General features: G+C 42.8%; 1 protein-coding gene across 1 annotated transcript in view; it reads right to left on the bottom strand.

Annotated features, from left to right (window-relative positions):
- The window catches only part of mtnr1aa (melatonin receptor 1A a), a gene marked incomplete at both ends in the record, with an annotated part of 31828 nt that extends 7747 nt beyond the window's left edge, over positions 1–24081 (bottom strand). Inside the window, one exon of the mRNA XM_079279070.1 lies at positions 23898–24081. Within this exon, the coding sequence (XP_079135196.1) occupies positions 23898–24081 (184 nt within the window). The remainder of the gene's footprint in view (positions 1–23897) is intronic.
- Between the last annotated feature and the right edge of the window lie 704 nt (positions 24082–24785).

Below are 24785 nucleotides of genomic sequence, written 5' to 3'. Positions count from 1 at the left end.
ACACCAATAGATTTTGTAAATAGTTAGCTAGGAGGATAGAAAATGTAATTCCAAGTAGGGTTGAGCGACACCAAAATGGATTTATTAAGGGCTGAATATTTAATACCACTAGAAGGGGGCACCAGCCACAGCATTTCTTTACTTGTACCGGAAGAGGCCTGTGACGGGGTTAAGTGGCCTTATGTCTTTAGCCGATGTGGGTGGGTAAGTCCACTAATGTCTATTATCTAGTAGTCCTACTACTGAGATGTTTACAAAGAATAATATCTCAGTCCCGATCACAATATTTAGAGGCTGCCACCAAGGCTGCCCTCTATCTGCACTTTGACACTTAACCCCAAAACCCTACGGTGTAGAATTGTGATAGAATCTGAATTCTAAGTCTGTGTAATGACTGTGATGTAATAAGACAATGATACAGTATGACTGTGAATATACATGGATACATTTCAAATTATGGATATGATTGATTTTACACAAATATATTTCAAGACACAAATACATTTGTCTCCCACATTTCCCCCCTTGAGTGACTCACGTCACTCACACTAGAAACATGTTAGAACCTCAACAATTCTATACCTTCAATCATTCCACTAAATGGAGAGGAGAAAAGCATTCCCCTTCAGGAGGCCACACATTTTAAGGTCACAGACTGCTTTACATATTTCAATCAGGAGAGACAAGTGAATCATTAGTAGTTGACCTTTATTACGACAGATGCTGCGTTCATGAGTTACACGGAAATTCTTTGGCGCTTGAACTCGAGGAGGAGATTCGTGATCGAGCTGTGATTGCCCTGAGCGGCAACAATATAAATCCCCCCGTGGAGTCCAGACACTGGTGGCTGATGAGGCCGATAGAATGATGAGTTGATGAAGCTGATGAATCTGCGAAGATTGGGCGGAGATGGTGAGGTGGAGGGTTGCGTAACAGCAGCATGAACGTACTGAAGGTAGAGAGACAATCATATTTAAGAGAGACAGCAGCAAGATGATAGGCTAACGACGTCCTTGTGTCATTGTGCTATTGGCTAGAGACACCAGCTGATCTAGACAGTGGATTGTGATTGACAGCCCCAAACAATAACATTGCCTGCATGAGGAGTGATGCAGATGTATGGTCAATAAGCTATGGGCTTAGGCATGCAAGAGTGTAGTCTTCCTGTCTGAACTTACGCTAGAGCTTCATTTAGGCATACGAATAGCACCTCATTTAGAAGACATAGTTAAATCAAGCAGGATTAACACTCATTAAATAAATAATCTTCCTAAATGTTTATATATATATTTCAGAATGTTCCCCTACCACCACCTCTAGTTCCAAAATTGAAAAAGCTATTCACCAACATTATATGGAACAATAGACGCCCCAGAATAAGTAACAATGACCCATCGGTCTCTCTATCTGTGCTGAATCCAAGCTTAAATGCCTTGAGGGAGGATTCGGGAGTGGCGGTTACACTTGATAAATGGCAGGATGCTAAAGTTACTCCTTGACTCATCGGTTTTTATTTTGGGGTCCCGGGTAAATCATTTATACAGAGTCGTAAACAAATAATCTTTGATATGTGCTTGCTAAAAGCAAGACGTCTAATTGCCCTCTGGTGGAAAAATGTTAACAGACGTACAGAATAGGTCAATGGCTGAAGAAATGTCTTGCTGTCTCTCAATGGAAATAATGACCTACATCCTTGAAGATGGGTGGCATGTAAGATGTTAAGTGACATGGTGCCAATAGGTACGAATGGAACCTTGAATGTGATGAACAGAGAAAAGCATAAAGTTTGTGTTATTTTTTCCTTTCTTTCTTTTTCTTTTGTGAACTTATTGTGGTTTTTCTTCCGCTTTTCTGATTATTTTTGATGTTAAATATTTGCATCTTGCCACTGTGAACCTCAAAAAACTAAATTATTTTCCTACTTGAAGGGCCATTTTATTCATACATCACTCTCATAGACACTAGCAGTTGAAATGCTATGACACAAGGAATGTGACTGACTGTGAGGGTAAAAAATAAACCACCACACCTGTCCAATTTACAATATATTCCACTCTGTTATAATCTGTTGTGCATACGGCCGCAATCTTTTATATTTGATTTAAAGACCACCGAGGAGGAATATACATGTACAATGGTGTCGAGATATAAAACAACGCTTATAAACAAATAGCTAACAATAAAAACAACACGACAGCTAAAATAAAGGTAAAGTTAGCAGTTACAATACAGGATCATAAGCATGCATTAATAAAATAGAAGATGTAAATACAGTGATGTATAAAATGTTAAATTAACCGCAGCAGAAGCACTTGTATAGAAATTCATTGACCTGTCTGTCATGACCTACTTTTGTACTTTTTGCCACTATGATGTTAAATACAGAGCCCTCAGTGGTTTACTTTCTACACTTATTCTTTCTTATCATTGTGGATTTTCTTTGGTCATTACTGAGCTACTGGCTGCTCATACATGATCTCAGCGATCGGTAACTATGCCAACAAATTTGAAAGTCTTGAATAAAGATGAGTCCTTGATGAATGAGAGGGTATAATATGTATTTTGAATGTTGGGGGCATTTAGTGAGGTCTTGTGGAATTCACTCAAAATATCTCCCAGCCACCACTATGACATAAAATTACATTTCTTTTTTTTTTAAACGGATTATTGTGGCAGCTCTGCAGGCGTGCACAGAAATTTGACAAAATGCACACAAAACAAATGTGATGTCGGAACTTTACTTGAACTGCATTAATACTAATCCAAAGAGAGAGCGGTAGAGAAAGGGGGAGGAGAGTAAAAACAGAGAGAGAAAGAGAGAGATCGAGACAATGAGTGATTATAGTACCTGGGTCACTGTTGGATTCGAGGATGTTGCGTTTATGTATGAATGAAGCTGGTGACGGCCGTGGATAATGAGTCTCTAGGCAGGTTTAATCTGCTCACTTCTCCTGCAGAAGTTATTTCAACAGTCTTGCATCAGTACAAAAACACAGGATATTATTAATAAAACGTGTGCTGGAAGACAAAATCTGTCAATAGCATCTGTTGCTGTAAAGGGAATTTCTTTTCAGCAGCTGATAGAACAGTGAAAAGGGAAACACTTTCGGCATGCATTTGGGTACAAGTGATTTATTCCCGCCCTGGCAAAGGAAAGACGGGATTTACATACTGGCCTCCAGTGCCCTCTTTCCTCGGGAAGCACCAATCACATACAGCAGAGTGGAAAGCAGCACTGCCAGCATAATTCTACATTGCATCAAGCACCACGGCTGTTTTCAGAAAGCAGCCAGGCGCAAGTAGCCTGAAGTTTATTTAAATGTCAGAATCAACAGGGGCAGCTAAGGAAATGCTGAAGAATGACTCATGTCATCGAAGCATGTGCTCCTGTGTGTGTGTGTCCATTGGATGGGAGATTCCTTCGAGATACTCTCAAGTTGCACTCAAAGCATTTTCTGTCACCAGTAAGAAAGTAGTTGTGGGGCTGTACTGGACTGCTTGAAGCTGCATTCATAACATTGAGATTCAAATTCTAAATCAAAATTAAAATGCTGATTTTGTCTCCTTATTTTTAGGGTGATCACAGCATAAAATGTGACGACAGACATTCAAAACTTCATTCGCTGACTTGAATAGAATCTTTGAATGTAAAAATAAAAAGACAAACAGCTACATTTTACAGATTTCAACTACGAATTTAGTCTTTGCTTTGTTTGAAGAAAGATGAATGATCTCCTTTTGTAATTGGCAGTGTTATTATGCCCTGTGGGTGTTAGCACTGGGAAGTAACTTGAGTGAAATTGTATCAACATCTCAGATCCGGTGAGGTTTAGGCTCCCGCCTAACTGGCCAACCTTGTCGTCATTCCTTAAAAAAAAAACCCAACGCAGCAGTCTCAATCTCAAATAGCTGGGCCCCTTTCTTATAGCCACCGCTGTAATTTTGAGGATCATGTGTTGTGAAAATACCTGTCTGCCACGCTTACTTTCTCTGGTCAGGGAGCAGAGATGACAAAACACCACGGGTGGTGTCACCCTGGATGTCAGCCAGACCCCCACAGCTGCTGGCCTGACACAGGCTGACAGGTCCAGTCACGTCTTCCAGATAAAGCCCTCTAGACAAGTTGTCCAATGTCATGTTGTCAATCTGATTACACAGTCTTCATGTGTCATGCAGTGGCAAAACAAGATCTCAAAACGTAACCTGTTTAACAGACCAGGCATACAAATTAACTATATTTACAACTCTCATATCTAATTGTTTTGTCATATTTGTACAAATGTTTATCTTCCCATCACACTGATCTTGATTAACATAAGGTCAATGCATGTGTGGTACTGTACTTTAAATCCCCTCAGGAGCTGTGGGTCCGGTGAGCCATGTGGCCTCAGCTCTTGTAGCTGCTGGTGCTGCTGAGATTTACAGTACTGCAGCTGCTCCCCAGTGAGCCGCCCTCTGTGGTTCAGCTACAGCATCTATTATCAAGTAGAGAAAAACTAGAAAAACATGCGTACGCAATGTGGCATATTGTGTCTTCTTTTTACCATCCGACATGACAGACAAAGGACAGAAAGTAGGACAATGCCAGCAGAAACCCCCATCTCAAGGTAAGTGCTGTTTGAATAAAGGTAATTCTGCTGAGTTCAAGCCCCATCAAACTGTCAATGTGACATGTGCAGGTCATTTTGTTGACGCTAGTCTCCTTTCATGCCAAGGACAAGTGCATGACGTGCGTCACGTTTCCCCCCATTTACAAGAGACATGCTGTTGCAGGTCCATCTCTAATAGTCAGTATTCAGAGACTGTGATGTAGTGCTTTTGCGATTAAATCTGTTATTCCCCTGCTTAAGTGTATCTGTTTGATGACGTAAATATAAGGCAAGGCAAGTTTATTTGTACAGCACATTTCAACAAGGTAATTCAAAGTGCTTCACATAAAACCATTAAAAGCATCAAAACATAAGGCAAAAGAAAAGGAGATTTAAAAACAATTAAAGAAACAGTGTAAGAAATAAAATTCAGTAGTAAAATGCAGAAATGCAGGAAATTGATTAATATATTAATTGAATGTGGTTCAATTAAAGGCAGCAGCAAACAGAAAGGTCTTCAATCTTGATTTAAATGAGCTGAGGGTCTCAGCAGACCTGCAGCTTTCTGGGACTTTGTTCCAGATATGTGGAGCAGAAAAACTGAACGCTGCTTCTCCATGTTTAGTTCTGACTCTGGGAGCAGAAAGTAGACCGGTCCCAGATGACCTGAGGGGTCGGGATGGTTCGTAAGGTAGCAGCAGATCAGAGATGTATTTTGGCCCTAAACCATTCAGTGCTTTGTAAACCAACAGCAGGATTTTAAAGTAAATTCTTTGTTGGACAGGAAGCCAGTGCAAAGACCTCAGAACTGGAGTGATGTGATCCACCCGCCTGGTCTTAGTGAGGACTCGAGCTGCAGCGTTCTGACAGACTTTTTACAGAGACCTGTAAACACACCGTTACAGGAGTCCAGTCTGCTGAAGATAAATGCGTGGACAAGTTTTTCCAAATCCTGTTGAGACATAAGTCCTCTAATCCTTGATATATTCTTCAGGTGATAGTAGGCTGATTTTGTAATTGTCTTGATATGGCTGTTCAGGTTGAGGTCTGAATCCATAACTACACCTAGATTTCTGGCTTGGTTTGTGGGTTTTAACATCAGTGACTGAAGCTGAGCGGTGATTTTCAATTGTTCGTCCTTGGTACCAAAAACAATTACTTCTGTTTTATCTTTGTTTAATTGAAGAAAATTCTGGCACATCCAGTTGTTGATTTGTTCAATGCAGTTACCCAGCCCTTGTATGGGATTATAGTCCCCTGGTGACATAGTTATGTAGATTTGTGTGTCGTCTGCATAATTATGATAACACACTTTGTTGTTTTCCATAATCTGAGCTTGTGGAAGCATGTAGATGTTGAACAGAAGAGGCCCCAGTATTGAACCTTGGGGAACACTACATGTCATTTTAGTCAGCTCTGATGTGTAATCAGCTACAGACACAAAGTATTCTCGGCCCTTCAAGTAGGATTCAAACCAGTTAAGTGCTGTGCCAGAGAGTCCCACCCAGATTTTTAGTCTTTCTAGGAGTATGGCATGGTCGACCGTGTCGAATGCAGCACTGAGATCTAGTAACACTAAGACTGAACTTCTGCCATTGTCTATGTTTAAGTGGATGTCGTTGAAAACCTTAACAAGAGCAGTTTCAGTGCTGTGGTGCTGTCGAAAGCCTGACTGGAAAACATGAAAGCAGTTATTTACGGTCAAGAAGTTGGTCAGCTGTTGGAAAACCGCTTTTTCAATTATTTTACTTAAAAATGGGAGGTTTGATATTGGCCTATAATTTTTCATCGGTGCGGAGTCTAAACTAACCTTCTTTAGGAGTGGTTTAATAACTGCAGTTTTTAGGGCTTGTGGGAAGACACCTGAGAGAAGGGATGTGTTTACAATTTGTAAAAGATCATGCAGTTTGAAATATTTTTGAAAAAGTGTGTTGGTAGAATATCCAAGCAGCAGGAGGATGACTTCAGATGTAGTATAATGTCTTCGAGGCTTCTACGGTCGATTGAATGAAATTGAGTCATGATATTTGAATGGATGTTATTCAGAGATCGGGACAACACATATCCTGTGGTTGATGTGGAGGCACTGACTGCTTGTCTAATTTTCTGAATTTTGTAATTTTGTTGTTCTCTCTCTCTAAACACTAAAATGATGGTCATCACAAAGACGCCCATGTTACAGGGTTTCCCCATTCAGCGGCACACACGCCAAGAAACCTATTCTGATTATTGGCAGATCTATTCTGAGGAACCTCAAGTTAGCGACAGCATCTTTAACTTCCTTCTGTGTGGAGATTGCATGTTTTCCCACGTGGCAGCTGTGGGTTCTCTCTGTGTTCTCCGGCTTCCTCCCACAGTCCAAAAGACATGCAGCTTAGGTTTGTTGATGACTCTTAATTGTTTTTCTCTATGTGTCAGCAACCTGTCCTGGGTGTACCCTGCCTTGCACAGCGTCAGCTGGGATCGGCTTTAGTTGTGACTAAAGCACATTTTAGTCATAACTCCCAATTGTTAAAAACATCATTGTTGCAAAAATGACCCGTTACACATATACTAACCCACCAGCAAGGCACACAACCAACAAAGTAAAGGCTAGCCGTTCTGTATGAATTTGTTTGTTTCCTCTGTGGAAATCCCATCAAACATACAAAGAACAAAGCAGCAGAGCCCGATAGAACAGAATAGAGACCGATTATCTGCTGAATAGAGGGGTTTTTTTTAGGCTGTTATTACCTGACCTGCCTTATATACTTTTTAACCCCCCTCTATCCTGCCTCACAATTCCACAGGTGATTCAAGTCCGAGTAGCGCTGTCTGAAAGGCTGAGCAGTGCCGAGCGTGGTCGGGAGCTGATGGGTTGAGCCAGATAGGTGGAGACAGACTTAAAGTTCAACCAGGACACAAGGGATAGGTTCGAGTACAGTGGTATGGTGTCATGGTGTTGTGGTGACCACTGCTTCGTTCTCTCCCTGTATCTCTCCACACACAACTGCAAATACATTGACTGCCAATTTAATCTCCAGTTAATACAGCAACACACCTCGAATTTGCAGCGTTAATTGTTTTCCTAATGAAAGCTTCAACACATTTGATCTTCAACTCAATCGGGAACAGAAACGATATGCAAGCCTCGTCAATGTCTCTATTTCGAGATATTGCTTCATATCCCAAAGGCAAAGTTGGATATTGGTGAGAGAGACAGCAAAAGTCAGGTCAGTTACGCAAGAGTTATTCCCATCCAGCTCTGAAGACAGAGGGTGTACTGTATGCATGAACAAAGGTACTGTCTGCAGATGGAGGGTGTTGAAACATCCAGTTATGCTCATAGTTGTGCTGAAACTCCAGCAGGTGGACGACAACAAAGCCTCAAGGCTTTAGAACCGGGCCATTCAATTGCACATTTTTAAACAACCTGGTCTCAAAGAACTACGTGAAATGACCACGATCAGAAAACAGCGCTTTATGTTGCGGTATGTATTACTATTACGACCACATTTCTCGTCAGTATTAGGAACGCCTACTTTTAAACATTATGAAAGACGAAGCAGGTTTTTTTGGATACACGCAAATATCTCAATCTGTGCAATCAATGCAAGTCTTACTGTTTTGTCATACATTATTTTGCTAATACTTGTCAAACACTGAATACCGGTCTCTGCTTTCTACTCAGCTGGACACAACCTCTCAGCTAAGTGAGCACACACATCCTGCTCGCATTGTTTTGAAGCCGAGGCTCGTGGTCGTAAGATATACACACACACAGCGAATAGTGACTCGTCAATCAAAACTATTTCATTCGAATAAAAAATGTGTAGAATAAACTAGCTGGCTGGACTGAAATGAACACTTAGCTGTTTGGTCAGCATCCAGTGCTTATGGAAAACTCTGCTACTCATGTATTTTTTATGATTACGCTGGGTGTGGCAGCTCGAGATTTAGATGGCAAAGGGACATCTGGGCATACCCCGGGCTGTGCGGCTGATACGCACGCGATGCTCCAGAAGAAATCCATTACAATTCCAGTCCTCAGAAAGTCTTGACCTTAGGAAACGAATGAGTACGGGCCATAGGCTCCTTGGAGAGGATCGTGACAGAGGAGCTACGCAGGGAGGTGCAACCGTTCCTTGATGAGTACCAATTTGATTCCATGAAAAAAATCAATGATGACACAAATTATGCCATCTCCAGAATAGTGCACCATGTCTTGAAGCACTTATAAAGTTCTGCTGCATATACCAGTCTGCTTTTGTATTGATTTTAGCTCTGTTAACACTAATATACGCATATATTTGGCTTAAAAACCGAGTTCAGTTGAAGGTGAATCTTTTTTTGATTAAGTTGTATTACTATTTCTTGGTCAAACGGGCCACAACAAGTGAAATTAAATTCCGCACTCTCTGACGTAGACCATTTTTACAATTTATAATTAATGACGAGGTACGAAAGTCTGCACTAGCAGTTTGGCAAAGTACAGCACAGTGTTAAAGCTTGTCAAGCGATACAAGGGGGCATTAGACAGCAAAGATCATGAATGCAACCTAAACAAATTGACTTTCAAGATCGTGACTAAAAAAAGTCAGATCTGTGCATCCCGACTCTGTGTACAAATGTCTGCGTGCCAACCTCGTTTATTTGTAGCGACATTTTCCGTTGACGCCGATATCCTCAGTTTACTCTCAAGCAACTCCAACAGGAGCATCAACATCCAAGTGGACAGGTCTGTTGACTGGTGTGATCAGCATCATTTGCTCAATAATGTGCGCGAAATTGAAGAAATTGTGCTCGATAGGTCACTGCCTCCAAACTGAACAACGACCGCTCAGTGAAGTGGAGAAAGCGGTTCGATTCCCAGCTCTGCAGGTCTCAAATGTCCTTGAGCAAGATGTTAAAACTCAAAGTTGCTGTGTGTATCTTTTCAATAACACATGCATGAAAGAAATATGTGATTTATCTGATATTTTGGGAATTAGGTCGCGACGGTCTGTTTGAGATGAATGCCTTGTATTTCTGGAACAGAGTGAATGGCTCGCGATTAGGCTGATGTTTGCACGTGTTTGTATTCAATGTGTTTGAATGTGATGTTTGGACTTGATACAGAAATTTTCCATTCTCCAAGACAATTTTCTCCCATGGGAGACCATAAAGTAACCTTAACCTGGGCATACGACCTCAGTCAACCACATTTCATCGAGTCGCGCACGCGCGCACACACACACACACACACACACACACACACACACACACACACACACACACACACACACACACAAAACATAGAAATCAATCACAGGGTGGCTTAGATTCCCATTTGCAACTGCCAAGCAGCTAACGCTGTCAGAAGATTGGATTGATCCCATTCATGTCATTTTAGGTCCCTGGAAACCAAGTAATTAATAAGGAGTTGCTGCCACTCATTATAAAATGAGCACAATCATCACGCTTCAAGGTTATTGAGGTTCTTGAACAATGAAAACCTAAACGAAGCAGCAGTAAAATCCTCAATGTATGCCTTAATGATGCATACATTAAACACCAGAACGATAGATTTTAAATGGTTTTAGATAAATACAAACTGTGAAATGACAATGAGGATTGTCATTTTCTTTAAAACAAACTTTTGCATTACATATTAAAGTGAAAAATAAATCCCTTTTTTGCTGTAAGGTTTGAACAAAATGACTGTTCCAACATAATTTTGTTAATCTGAAATAAAATGAACATTAAACTATAAAAAAGCACAGGAGTGTTGCTGAAGTGCTTCTTGACTTTTGGGAAAAAACTGGTCACAATCCAATTAACTACTGGTTAAGAGACGGGAAGGCTTACCACCGCCTCCACACCCTGATTGTTCACTGTGGTGTCCGAAACCTCGCTTTACTTCCTGAACTTAGCCACATAATCAAAAACACGAGGTCATATAGGGCTGGAAAGGGTGAATGGAGTTTATATCACCATATATTTTGCCATTATTATCGCCATGAAATGTGATTTAAATACAGAGAGTTTACGTTCGTTAATACTTATGCCTGGAAGCTATTTGCAGTGGTGGTTGAGATCGTCTCATACACGGTGGAAGTTCAGAGCTTATCACACCGCACAGCTGATTCTGAGTGTGTGTGTGTGTGTGTGTGTGTGTGTGTTTGCTGTTTGCTCCACTCTCTCACGACAGATGCTGTACAATTTTAGAATCTTGTTTTGGGTGAAACACTTGCAGCTTGATATTAGAAACCATGAATCCAGTCTTTTCACCAGTACCTCAAAGCCATCTGTCGCCACAGCTCGGATGGCTTCCATGTTTCAACATACGCTACGGTAGATGACGTGTGATGTGTGATTTGTACTTTAAAGCTGCTGCACGACTCAATATATTTTAAGAAAGTGTTGCTCGTAGTGACAGACCCACAGAGAATTATCCACCAAACGTGCAGTTCCCCTCTGTGGAGCGTTTTAGCATCTTTCAGAGAATTGTTTTGGTTCCTCTCTAACTGTTCTCATCAATCTCGTTTCCAGCAGCAGCCACCTGTTTACTTACTCAGCACCAAATAGACACATTTAGTGACGAGCTGGTTAACATAGAAGAATATTTAGCAGCTATAGAGCTAGATATTTGGTGTTGGTGGAGACCAAAACAGAGCTTAAAGGACAGTGAATATTAGATTTATATCCACCAGGTGGACACAAACACGACTCAAATTCATTTTAATGTTGCTTGCTGGCTTGCCGGATGTTGAAATCTGCAGCAGAGAGGTAATATCACAGAGACACAGACTACGTGTCGTCGGTGTGGAAGTTCTTCAGCGTGAGTGAAGAATTTGGAGTTCTGATTTGCAAAGTCAGGGAATTATAATCACAGAACAAATAATTAAAACTAAAGATGTTTTTTAATGGAGGCAAGTGTTTAAATATAAATACATTCTTGTATCTATAGATGAGGAGGAGGTGACTGCAACAGTTGCCCTGCATAGTCTGCACAAACCTTTTTACAGAGGAATCATCCCAGTTTTTAACAATTTCTCCATCTTTTGGTCCCGTTTATACAGAGCTGTGCATTTCTTCACTGAGGTTTTCTCAGCATGTAATTTAGCATAAAAGGGACGCTGGCAAGTTTCTGTTGACTTTGCAGTGACACAGCCTTTCATTAACGGCTGTACTGGTGAGCATGTGGGGAGCTGCACTGACATTCGCAGTACATTTTAAGTGGCAATTAACATCCATGGTACATATCCGTTGTGCGGGTTGTCAGAATAATAGGCAAGAGAAAGGACTGTATGAAGTTTAAGGTGATGAATATGTAATGTAATGAGTTGCGCAACCGTCCTAAAGCAAACAATCCTTTGTGCATTTCGATATGTTGTTGCTGTTCCCATGGGAAATTGAGGTCATACCAGAGCTTGAGCATCTGTTGAGCTTTATTATATGTGATTGGTTTGTGCAGCAGTGATTTCCATCATCCTATCAGACCCCAATTGACCTGAAAGAGCTCAATGTAATCTTCTAATACCATAGTTGGAATTATTTCTGCATTTTTCTTAATGTCGTCTTTTGAATGCTTTTTCAGACTTACATACCATCAATTTGCAGGCTTTGGACGGATGAGCCATATTTTAATGCTGTGGTTAACGTCTTATCTTATCTTACACAATCACATGCGTACAGAAACTGGATCTGCGTGTGGAAAGGAGCTTCATGGGCAGACAGTAAATGCACGGAAAAATAAGCGTTGCGTTGAAACACACATGAGCAGCTGGGAAATATAGACGTCAATCACCGTCAATCACCCACCCACGCTGGTCACACAACCCTCTCTCTTCCAGTCCGTGACTATACTCGCAAATAGACGCTGAAACAATGACGTCATCAAGCTGGTGGTAAAAAAAAGGAAGACCCCAACCAAACCAGTAACATCAGGAGAGATACATTATATTTCAATTACAATCTTCAGGGAACAAATGGGCCCTGATGTACCCGGAGTTGTTCCACTCTGTTTGTTGTTAGGGAGCTAAAGCTGAAGGATTTGGGGAAATAAATAAGTGAAACAAATGATGTAACATGGGTGTGTAACTAGGGCTGAAACTAAACCATATTTTTATTATAAAGTAATATATTTTTCATAATTAATATAGTAAAAAACACCAATCTTTATTGTTTAACTTTTGAAATAAATACATGGTCACTCTGACACGTCACAAAGTGCAGGAACCGAATATAAAAATACTCCCCCCTCAACACACACACACACACACACACACACACACACACACACACACACACACACACACACAGGCAGCGTTCATTCTTTAGCCCATAATCCTACCCTTCACCGTGAACACCACATGTCTAACCTCAACCCTTCACCCAAAGCTGACTTGAATCCACTTCTTATTCTGATTACATTCGTCTAACCTCAGCTGTGAAAGAAGTGAGACTCGGTCAAAATGACCTCATTTTGCAAAAATGTCCTCAGTCTGAATATCATATTGGTCCTCACAGGGGCAAACACACCCACACACACACACACACACACCAACCTGTACAATTACAGCGCAGGCAGTAATTTGGACTCTTGACAGGATGATTTAGCTCCTGTGGGATTAATGGACACAGATGACGAATGAACGATCAATTACTCATTTTGGATCTGATTACTTTGCACGGAGTCATTGACATGCATCTGCTGTAGGCCGTTCTGACACCTAATTGAATTACACAAGTAGAGGAGGACAGATTCTCGCGTTCCGCCTTCACCACAATTTGACGCACGGCGGCGCTCCAAACATGTTTTGCCCCCTCAGCAGGGGAAATGTTCACATCCTCTGGCAACATCATTGCCATCTCGCTGAGAGGCCGCCTGAAGGCCAACGATGCCTCTCTCCACAACAGCTCATGTAACGTTCCCATCCTACGGCAACACTGTGGGCCAAAAATCCTTCTGATGCAATCATTTGAATCAACAAATCTAAATCCTGTGGATTTTTTTGACCCAAAAATCGGAGGTACATTTATGTTATGTTGGAAGATGATCTCATGGAATGATTGCCATGGCTACATTACATCCCAACCCGGAATTCCTCATCACGGATGATGTGCATTCTGCTTCCTTTTATGTTGTTGTTTTGAAAAATAATAAGTAAAAAACTAGAGAAGTTTGGCCTGGGGAGGGCGTTCACAGGGCGTTCACAGTCCCTCTTTATATCTTCACTATTCATAATTGTATTGCAACAGCTTCCGATCCATTTTCCTCTCGATAACGCAAGCTTTATCATCTGACTCCACTTGATACACTTGAACCACTGTCATTTGTCGTATACTCCCTAAGGTGGTTTTATTTTAGCACGACCCGCGTGCTCCAATATCACATTTCACCATTTTCAACAGCGCTGATCCATTTTTAATGGAATGCATGAAAAGCCTTTTTTTTCTGTCGTCAGTTTGGAAAACATGTACCTGAAGGGTTCGTATATTCTGCCATGGCTATAGTCTCCCGACATTAAAGCTACATAAAGGGGGATTTCTGATGCAAACAATGAATCAAACTATGACTGTGTCATGTTTAACGGTTGCTATTACAGCCAAACCCCGTGTTAATCGACACAGCTTCGCAGTATTTCCGCCCCAACTGGCTGGTAAATAAGCCGACTTTGTAAATATGACACCAATTGCATGAATTTATAATGGAGGAGCTGATAGCATCAGAGCTAATATATTCTCAGGAAACCAGACAATTTGTGACCAGCTCTGAATGGAAATGAATTTTGGAATCCCATCCTTAATGAGCTCATCCTTAACTCGCTCTCACTATCAACACATCCAGACGATCCCGTGACTCATCTCAGTGAAATAACCACCAAATGTCCGTGTACGTCCGTATCGAGAGAGGAATGTGCTGTCATCTTCTTACCTGTGATATGCTGTAACATGACTTTTTATTTATGCGACCACTTAACGTCCCCACCGCTCGCCTTCGCCACTTTCACTTAAGTCAGTGAACAGCAATGCCATCAAAGCACAAAAGTCGACTCTGGCGGCGAGTCCCACAGAGCGCTTCTCGTTGAAATTTGATATTTTTTAAGATATTCGGTCGACCGTGGAGGCCGAGTCAGCAAAGATCGTGTTCATAAACGTCCCCGAGTAGCAACGATATCATCCACATCTACTCACATATAGAGTTTTATCACGGCGCAATATCTCCCACAAAAGATATCAGATTATTTCTTTCACAACACGACATATCACATGAGTTATTTCCCGTATTATCAGAGAGACTGAGGCTCAGACTAGGTCACTGAGCAGCAAAAACATCTAATTTCCTACTCCTTAATGTCCTGTTGCTTTTGGACGACGCCCAAAGAAACGCTGGAATGAACCCAAGCGACGTCTGAAAGTGTGACAAAAGACACTCGACAATAATCACGAAGAGCATGTTGATGGGTCATTAAAGGAAAGCATACTGTGATGAGGAATTCTCACACACTAAGCTGTTGCTCATTAGAGGGATGCGTCGGACTCCACTAATGACTTAAAAAAATGTGACGGACCATGAAGAATGTGTCATAATCTGCCTCTTGAGAATTAGTCTGTACTGCTAAGTGTGACTTTGTATCAGCCGATAAAGTCCATTTCATAGGATAAGTGGCTATACAGATATTGGATGGATGGATTCTCTCTCATATCTCTGCAGGTAAAACAAAGTGCAGGCGTCACTGACACTCGTGCAGCCACAATAAGAGCCCTTAACGACGCAAGCCTTTACAATAGTCCTATTTACTATTTATATACACAATATTACCTCTTTAGTGTACAATGTCCTCTGTCACTGTTCAGATTCTTTTCATGCCACCACTCTAAATCTACAGCTATCGTTTAACCTCCTTCACAAACACCTCCATCATTTGAAACGGGTCCTAAACTGTGCAGAGATAATAATGGGTGTTGTTTTTGAATGACTGTGGTGGTTCTGAAAGTGCTTTCTTTAGATTATTTACTCTTTTCTGTCGCGCACCTTTGAGAATGAGGGTTCTCCCTCAAAGGGATTTCCGAGGTTTTACACTGAAGAAAATAAAGAGGCAGTTATACAAAATGGATATTGAGTTAAGTGATCTTAAATGATGCCAAACAGAGACAAAGAAAAGACGAAATTGGACTCATGGCTGCATAATAGAGATCTAATAGCGGGAAATATTCATTGGTGATTAGACTGAATTACATGGATGAGCAGCTGTTTTCTCAAACAAGCAGTCAACGATAGGATGGCCGGTTAGCGCACAATTGCCTGTGTCCACGTCGAGATAAAACACAGCCACACGTCCACCTGATGACTGTCATCCAATATTCACTTTTAGCTCCTGAGGGAAACATCGATGTCCTCAGCAGCTGAACGCTCCACTGTGTTCACCAGGTAGCTGCTAACTTTGCCCGCCATGTGCTCAGGTAGTGTGCAGGTGCGGCTTATCAGGGAAACAGCTGCCTGCTGCTGGGAAAAAACGCTGACGAGGGCGTTAAGAGTGGAACAAAAGAGTGAAGTCGCTGTGAAGCTACACAGAGCTAAAGAGACCTGCAGAGAATTCTCTGTTGGTGTGTCAGTATCGGGTGTGTTATTAGTCAGGGTGTAACGGTTCACAAAATCCACGGTTGGGTTCGGTACGATACAGTGGAGCCACGGTTCGGTACGTTTCGGTTCAGTAGAAAACTATAAATGCCAGAGAAATGTACTTGATTTTAAAATATATTTATTCATTACAACTAACATCATGAAGTTATTCTTTGACTTTGAACAATGATGGAACTATACCTGAGTGACCCATCTTCTGGGGTGTCTTCTTAGCAACACATAAGCATAAAAAACAAAAACTGCTCCTTAATGTTATGTAGTATTGTTACTTACATCTTGCTTACATCTTGTATTGTTACTTAAATCTTGCAAAAGAGATTTTTAATCTCAATGGGACTACCTGGTTAAATAAAGGTTTTTTAAAAAAAAAGATTTTTTTTTATTTTTTTTTATTCAAACGTATTCCGTTCGTCATGCGTACCGAACCGTGAGCCTCGTACCGAACGGTTCAATACGAATACGCGTACCGTTACACCCCTAATTATTAGTATAATATAAAAAATATGTATTAGAGCTAATCTAACTTAAACGATCCTCAAAAAAAGAACTAAATATCAGCAACCAGTCTCACTATATACTTCATATTGAAAGGCAAATAAAAACTGGAAATGGAATGAAGGGGACAAAAATCCAATCATTGTCCACAGTGAACAGTGTGGCGTTATCTCTTCAGAAAACAAAGCAGAGTGCCGCTTATTGCATTAGGATTGTACTGAAGATCGTTAAGCTTCTACTGCCTCGAGTCACATCCTCTACGTGACTTGTTTTTCGTGGACCCAGTCCCTTTCCCTCGAAGCACTAGCGGTGACACCTCGCTTCGGTCCGCGGAGAATCTGACAGAGAACATTTCTCGCTCCTAGTTGTTGCATAACACAGACGTTCACAGACGTTTTTTTCCGGCGGAAATTCAGGATGAATCTTGTCTTGTGCAGAGGCTGAAGGAACAAATGTGTGCGTCTTCGGAAATACAGATTTAATGGTCGGACTCAAGTTGTTTTTCTGTGTCCCTGAACAACAGAACTGTCTCTTACCATTTATACATCCTGTTTTCATTCTCTGACAGAGCTTTTACATGTTCCCCCGAATTCCGACACCTCATACTCCAAAATTAGGAGATCGTATCAAACAAAAATACTATTTTAGACTTGGATCTGCTGGAACCTATAGTTACTCATTTTACAATGACAACATGCAGCTTTTCTACCCTCAGGACTATTGTTAGACTGCTATGTCCTCCCTTCTTTGCTTTGTAGTCCCTAAAATTGTTATTTCCATTTGACGGCGCAGTCCTCTGGAGTGTTTGTGCAGAACAGCGCATGTGTCTCAGTGATAAACCACATCGCTGAAGCCAGAGACGGCGGCCTGATAAGGCTGAATGGAGCAGTGTTCACGGGATGACATCAAATGGCATTCATGTGTCTGCCGTAATAATCCTCACTACGTGCCATTCAACTGACCAGGACCGTTCGCTCATAGAGAGTGACGAGGCGTTCTGATTGAGCTGTTTTGGTGTCCACTGGCTGTTTTTAGGCCCATTAAATGTCATTTATTTTAAAAGGGATGTGTGAAAATGAGGTTTCTCTGTTTTCCCTCTGTTCAAATTTTCTATCTGAGGCGGATCGACTGACCCGGCATATTTTCCTCTTTCCCCCCCCCATCGGTGCCTTGTTTTAACGGGCATGCAATCTGACGCATTCACAGCTGGAAGCTGCTGAGTGCGACTCCAGTTTTCCACTGTTGGCCACTGAGTAGCAATGGTGGACTAAGTGCTTCGTTCAAGGGCACCTTGCGAACAGAGGAGAGTGTTTCTCCCTCCCCTCCCCCCTCCACTGTTCCGTTTCCCCCAACTGGAATCAAAAACTGGCACCCTTTCCCATCACCATCCAGCACCTCTAACCTCCGAGCTCCCGCCGCCTCGTGTGTGTGTGTGTGTGTGTGTGTCTCATCAAATAGTTGCCGCTCTACAGTAAGCACCTTACAGTACGATGCACAGTTCCCCTCGGATGAGCTTCAGGTTCTACTTGATCTGACTGCCCTTAGCTTCCTGTGTGCGTCATCCCGAGCAGGAAGAAGTTTTCACTGTACAATATTGTAAATGATTAGAAATAGCAAAGGGAAAGGCATGGAAAGAGGACGAGGGAGGGTCGCTGGAATGATGGGGATGGAATCTTAAATGGCTCCAAATATGCTCTCTTTTATGTATTTATAGACTCATTATGTCTTCCTCGCTCAGTGAAAGTGTGCTGTCCTCCACGAGGGTGAGAAACAGACAGAGACAGACAGAGGAAGTAAGTTAACATGCACAGCGGAGAAGACCAGATGCCAGACCTGCTCTTGTTAAATTCGTTAGGGTTAGGGTTAACCCTAACCCTAACCCATGCCAGGCTAGTCGTTGTTGAACTCTTATCCAAATAACAAGCTGAATTCATTTTTGCCCACTTGGCCATCATATAATCTGGAATCCACAGTGTTTGAGAGATAAGCGTCTTGTTGCCTGACCGGCTTGATGGAAAGGGCTGTTGGCAGAATTCCTCCACAGGTATGCGGTCCGACAACATAGCGTCCTTAGAGAGCGATGGGGTGTTGGAGCGGAGCGATGCAAGCAGACAGGGTGTCATGGAATATGAAGCCTGGAAGGGTAAAACATTTAAGTGAAAAGAGAAGAAGAAAAACAGAGAGTGTGCATGTTGGGGTGAGTAAGCTCGGGAGGAGGAGGAGGACAAAGAAGGTGGGAGATCGAGATGAGGCGCAAAAACCTGGCGAGCGGAATGCAAAACGCCGCGCAGAATGTAAACCAGGAAAAGAAAGATACAGAAAGGTGTTTTCTCAGGAGGAGAAATGTGAGGGAAACAAAGCGTACATTCTTATCATCCACACCGTGTATACAGCATGGATTACTGCAGGCGGGCTCTGTGTGTGCAGATAATCCGACCAATTTCAGAAAGTCATGAAATCGTCTAGAATCTGAGGCCCCTTGGCAAGAGCAAGTCAAATGTAGAATGTGAATTGCAAGCCTTCCGCTTCTGTCACCACAAGTCTGCTTCGTGCGACAGGCTCTCACCAATCTGCTGCCTTTATCTTCACTATCACGTATACCGTCTGCCACACAAACACCATCAACATCCGGCCGCACGGTCACAACAGCATGGCCACAGACCCGTGCATATATATATATATATATATCTATACCCGCTAGCTAATTAGATCTGTGTGTGATCTGATGTTTGAGTTTTTTAATCCTTGTGGAGCGCCAAAAAGCCCTCTTGACAGGAGGAAACAAATCTGTACAAAGTAGATCTCCAAGTAAGTAAAACGTGTACGTTTTCTTTCATCCGTGTTTCAGGACACACCACTGAAAAGAAACCGCTGACTGCAAGTTATCAGGTGCAAAGCAGATTCGGGGCTCGATAGCAGCTTTTTATTTACGTGTCCCGGCTGACAGGGGGGCATTAACTAATCTTTAGCTGGGAGTTAAGTGCCTCATGAGTTAAAGAAATAAATCTTTTTCCTCTCCCACTCAATGTTCATTCATTCAGCTCGGGAGAACTGTCAATGAATTGCAAAGCCACGACCCGCCTGCTGTCGTGGGTTCCCAATTAGACTGTGTTTTTTTCACCCACTGTGCCCTTTCCTTTCGGTTCCGACACCGTTAAGGTGCTCCGCCACACTGTGCCGCTCCGATGATTATCACAGCAATCACCACAGGCACCGACAAAACCCGGCGAGCAGCTAGGACACCCCGCGGCTTCGCATACCTGTTGGTCGGAATGACGACGTCAGCCAAGTTTGGGCTTGCAAACAAAGTCTGCAAACACAAAACAAAGTTCTCTGTTGCGTTACTGTTCTCGTTACCTTGTGTTTTTCTTCAAATTCTAATGGACTCCGGGATAAACACTCAAATTCTAACCCAATATTTCCAACGTGAGGAAAAGCACCAATATGTCACTGCTCTGAGATCGTGTTTGTTTTATTGAGCGTATAATGTGATCGTGTCTTTGCAAAAAGAACATACCGTACAGTGGATACAGAGTGCCTCTCTAACCTGTGGCCTTTGCAGTTATTGAGGGCCGCTTCATGACTTTGAGGCCCTCTTCAACTCTTGCTAAATACTGTTCGACTTTACATGCAAAAGCAGGGAAGTTAAATGTCCCCTCCTTGTGTTTCATGACAAATAGACACTTTTTTTTTTTTTTAAATCAGAAATTGTTGAACCGTGGGGCCAAAGGGGGGCACAGCAGGGTCCACAAAGAGGCAGCATGTCGTCAGAGGTGGGAACACAGGACACTGACGCCCGCTGGCAGAGGATACGCTACGCTGCGGAGTTCCACGACCTTTTTTTCCAAAAGGACACATGTAACAGAACTCTTCATCTAGACTTCAGGAGAAAAGGTTTTGCAGGGAACACATGGTTTCAGAAAGTGCTGTAAGTATTGAGTAAACAGATGGTCACCGAGCACAGCAAGTGCAATTAAGAAACTGTTATAGTCGGAGGACTAAACTGGGGGTGTTTGATGCCAAGTGAAACATGACGCAAAGTGACCGTAAACCAACTTTTTTAGGTCGATAAAAAGAGCATTTCTACGTGAGAGACATGAGTACGTTCTTTCCTTAAGCTCTGTTCTGGCGTAACAAATTCAACCCAAGAAACGTCCCCAGTTTGATCACCTCGCTCATGCAATATATACACAGATACCCTGTCTAAAGGATTATAGTTTCTCACAAAACAAGTCTTTCAAATGGCTTCCCTCATGATGAAAACAAGACAGGATGCTGCCAAATCGCCTACAGGCCATGTGGTCAACATCTTCTGTCACTGTATGGCTCATATCATGTCTCAATAATGAAATAAATGAATGCAAAGCAAGTTGTCTGGTCATTCAATAAATAGGCTACATGGTGAAGCTTCTTTTTGTGGGAATGACTTGACAAAGGCAATGTACAGATGACTTTCTCATTCGATTAAGAACTTCAGTGCAAAATGAACAGTTTCAAGGGAAACAAAGAGAAAAATGGAAGAAAAATGAATAAATATTTCCGCTGACTATGAGGTATGCAAACAAATACAGAGTAATCAGATCAAGACAACAGTTTGATTTCACTACACTTAAGTTGTTACGTGCTTGTTTTTGTCAATTTGTTATGTGCTTGTTTTTGTCAATTTCGCCGACTTAATTGTGTTTTGCGATTTCGCTATATGGTCAGGAAACCATTCCATTGACAGACGACGGATTATCACACTGAATTCTCCCCCAGCCCCTTTGGTCTTCTCTTCTGTTGCCATCAAGGCAAAAAGCTATTTAACACCGCGTCACGTTCTATTCCATGAGCTATACCGTCTCACTGTAGTCGAACAGCAAGCCAGAGCAGTCAGTTGAGGCCGTCCCTTTTTCCGGCATGAATTTGAAAATGCCCTTATCTACAGCAGAACAGGTGCATCTAATGTGGTGTTGTTGGCACCGAGCATGGGCTCAAAGCACTCGTTGTGTTTCCAGCCGCGCAGCTCAAACCGCTCGGCGTGTGTTGTTGGCTTCCGGTTCGCTCGCTCACCGCTGACCGCTGCCGCGTGCAGAACGTGAACACGACGCCTGCCAGGTTCACCACTCAGTATATGTACTCAGCCCCTTGTTGTTCAACTGCTGCGCAATCTCTTCACCGCTTTGGTTCATGCCAGGGAAATCTATTCCCACTTGTATTTATGGGGAACAGATTCGATCTTATTCAGCAGCAGGAAATTGAATTATTTCGGGAGAGAAAATGTGGTGGTTAAAACCCACAGATAAGGGGCCAGTAAAACAAACAGTCGCAGCCAGCTCGCCATCAAAACATTCCAGCAGCGGTGGAAGTTTTTCTTTTCATGTCAATCAATATGTCTGCCAACTTGCATACAATGTGCCAATGGCTCGGCAAACAGAGAATTGTAAGAGCTTGTTAGGCATGCACGTCTCTCAGAACTTTAAGTAGCGAATACGCTTCAAAGGCATGAACCGTAACTGCGTCATCAGTCTGCATATAGGCCGTATTAGTATTCAAGGACAGTTTTGCACAAATCCAATTAAACTGAGTTTTATATTTTCGTTTCCATCAGCGCCTCGTTATCCCTCAAACGTTGGGACTTTTCCTCAGGACGCTTCGCCGGAATTCAGCATGGCAAAAGAAAAAAAGAACATTTTATCATCAAATGAGCCGAATAAATAAATGGTGATTCCAGCTTGTAATGCTCAACCATGTGCAACATTTAAGCGTCGACTAGGCAGATAATATACGTCAGCGGCGTTACTGCTGCATTATTACGCCCCTTACATGAGTCATGATTAAAAGTAACAACTTTAAACCTTTACTAAATGTTTCTCTCCTCTTGTGCTATACTTAACATAACTTAATAGCATGATTTATTTTCATTTTCAGAGACAAATTCTATTTCAAGACAGCTGTGTGTTGTGAGAAGCTCAATTACAAAAAAAAAAAAACTCAAATCCGGAGCAACTGCTGCATAGCTGCTTGTGAGTCTTCATCAAATGCTGATATAGAGCAATGCGAGCTTGCAGGAAATCATATCCTTGTACAGATAACACGTAATGTATCCCTCACTGGGGCCCTCCGCGTGACGGAAATCTATTCTGACCGCAACATTTCTGCAGGTGAGTGAAATGGTAGTGTCAGGGTGGGGTGGGGGGGGGTGGTGGGGCATTTAGCAAATCGCCCGACTACAGCCTCCAGATGATGACAGCCTCGATACGTGGAGCTGCCAGGTGCAGCCTCCATCTCCGCGCGACAGGATTCCTCTTGGGGTTTTTTTCCCCCCCCACCATCGCTCCGTCCTCTCCGACTATTGCATTATGAGCGTGTTGCCACTTCCACCGGGCGAGACAAACACGGCGCGCGCAATTTAATCCCCAGCCTATCATTGTAATGAAATGCACGGTGAAGTGGCGTGAATAACAAATACAAATAAATATATGTTTAAAAACAACACACGTGACACACACCGGCCTGGTAATAACACTTTTCGTGATGGAATTAAATCCCCTGGCTGGAGTAACATCGACAGGAGAAGCGCGGGGCAGCATTAGTGTAAGCAGCGCGCGGGGCTTTCCCCGCAGCTTCTGTCACATCGGGTCAATAATTATTGCAGAGAGAGTGTTTCCGCTTCTGCTGAGTCCCGCTTACAGCCGCAGCTCGGTGGAGGTCAGTGACATCCAATCTGCTCCAGCAGTCGAGGTCGAGTTTGAACTGGCCATTGCGATATAAGCCTGCGGTACAGTAACCGCACATTTCAGAGCAGAAGCTATGAGGATTATTTTTTTATATATTAAAGTGATACAACATGCGGGGAACGGGGGGGGGGGGGGGGGGGGGGGGGGTAAAACAACAACTCCCCCACTACGGGGCTGTAGGCCACGTTGACAAGCTTATATCGCGAGCGCAGATGCATCTTTATGGGGGCTGGGATTTGTAAAGACCAGCTGATGGACAACCGTTACAAATGTCAACAACAACAAACAAACAGAAAGAAGAAGAAAAAATCATCACTCGCAAGTCTGTAAGCAACAGAACGTGTCACCTTGCGCAAGCATTTTATTATCAATCTACATCAGTTTTAAGTTTTTCGTTTTGTTTATAAACGCTCCGTCGCCACACCTGCATGCACACCAGAACCCCCCCCCCCCCCCCCCCATGCCCCTTACCGGACTTTGTCTCACCTGCATTCCTGAGCTTCTTGTTTCGGTACACGGAGAAGATGACCAAGAGATTGCCCAGGATGTCGACAACGATGGTGAAGATGAGAAAGCACCCCAAAGTTGTGGAGACCCACGGTGGGCGGTTCAGGACGGTGTCACTGGGGTGTGTCGAGGAGCTGTTCAGGTGAGACCCATTTATAACCATCTCGCTGAACTTTCCCAACTTGCCCAAATTCAAACGTGCCTCGACTCCCCGAGGTCGTCTCCTATCGCTGGGATTTCAGAGACAGCCGGTGGTGGGATACTAAAGCCTCCAGTGGCTTTCTTCTTCATCCTTTCCACGCGTGCTTATCCTCTTTTTTTCTCATTCTCCTCCTTCTTTGTCTTCCTCCCCCTTGCGTAGACTTCGCCCTGCTGCCGTGGATCAGCTCTGGTATTCTCGGTGGCACTCCTGCGCCCGTGTGCCATTCACTTTGTCGGTACGCATGTGTGACATGAAGCTGCCAAATGACCAACCTTCCCAGCATGTGATCGAGGGTCCGGAGAGGACCGCTTTTATTTTGGAGGGAGAAACACTCCCGCCTGGTGGAAGAGAGGCGCAACAGCAGCGCGATGGCTCGGGAAGCGTCCCACTTTTTTTTCTTTTTTTTTCTCCATTTACCGGATGCGTGTGTGTTCATTCATGGCTTTGTGTTCGCTCGATTTGCTCGATCTCTGCAGCCCATTCATTATAATCTGGAAGAATCATTCATGTTTTGTCTGTCTCCGGGAAAATACCACACAGCTTCCTGACGGCGCCATTGAGACAAAAGGAAACGTACATACCGGTAGTTTAACCTGCATGTATGCATGCAGGTGATTGAAGGTGATTCGGTTTGAATAATTTCCTGATTTAAATTTCCCACAACT

This window comes from Melanostigma gelatinosum, assembly GCF_949748355.1.
Source record: "Melanostigma gelatinosum genome assembly, chromosome: 11".
Lineage (NCBI taxonomy): Eukaryota > Metazoa > Chordata > Actinopteri > Perciformes > Zoarcidae > Melanostigma > Melanostigma gelatinosum.
This window is presented reverse-complemented; position numbering and strand designations above follow the sequence as displayed.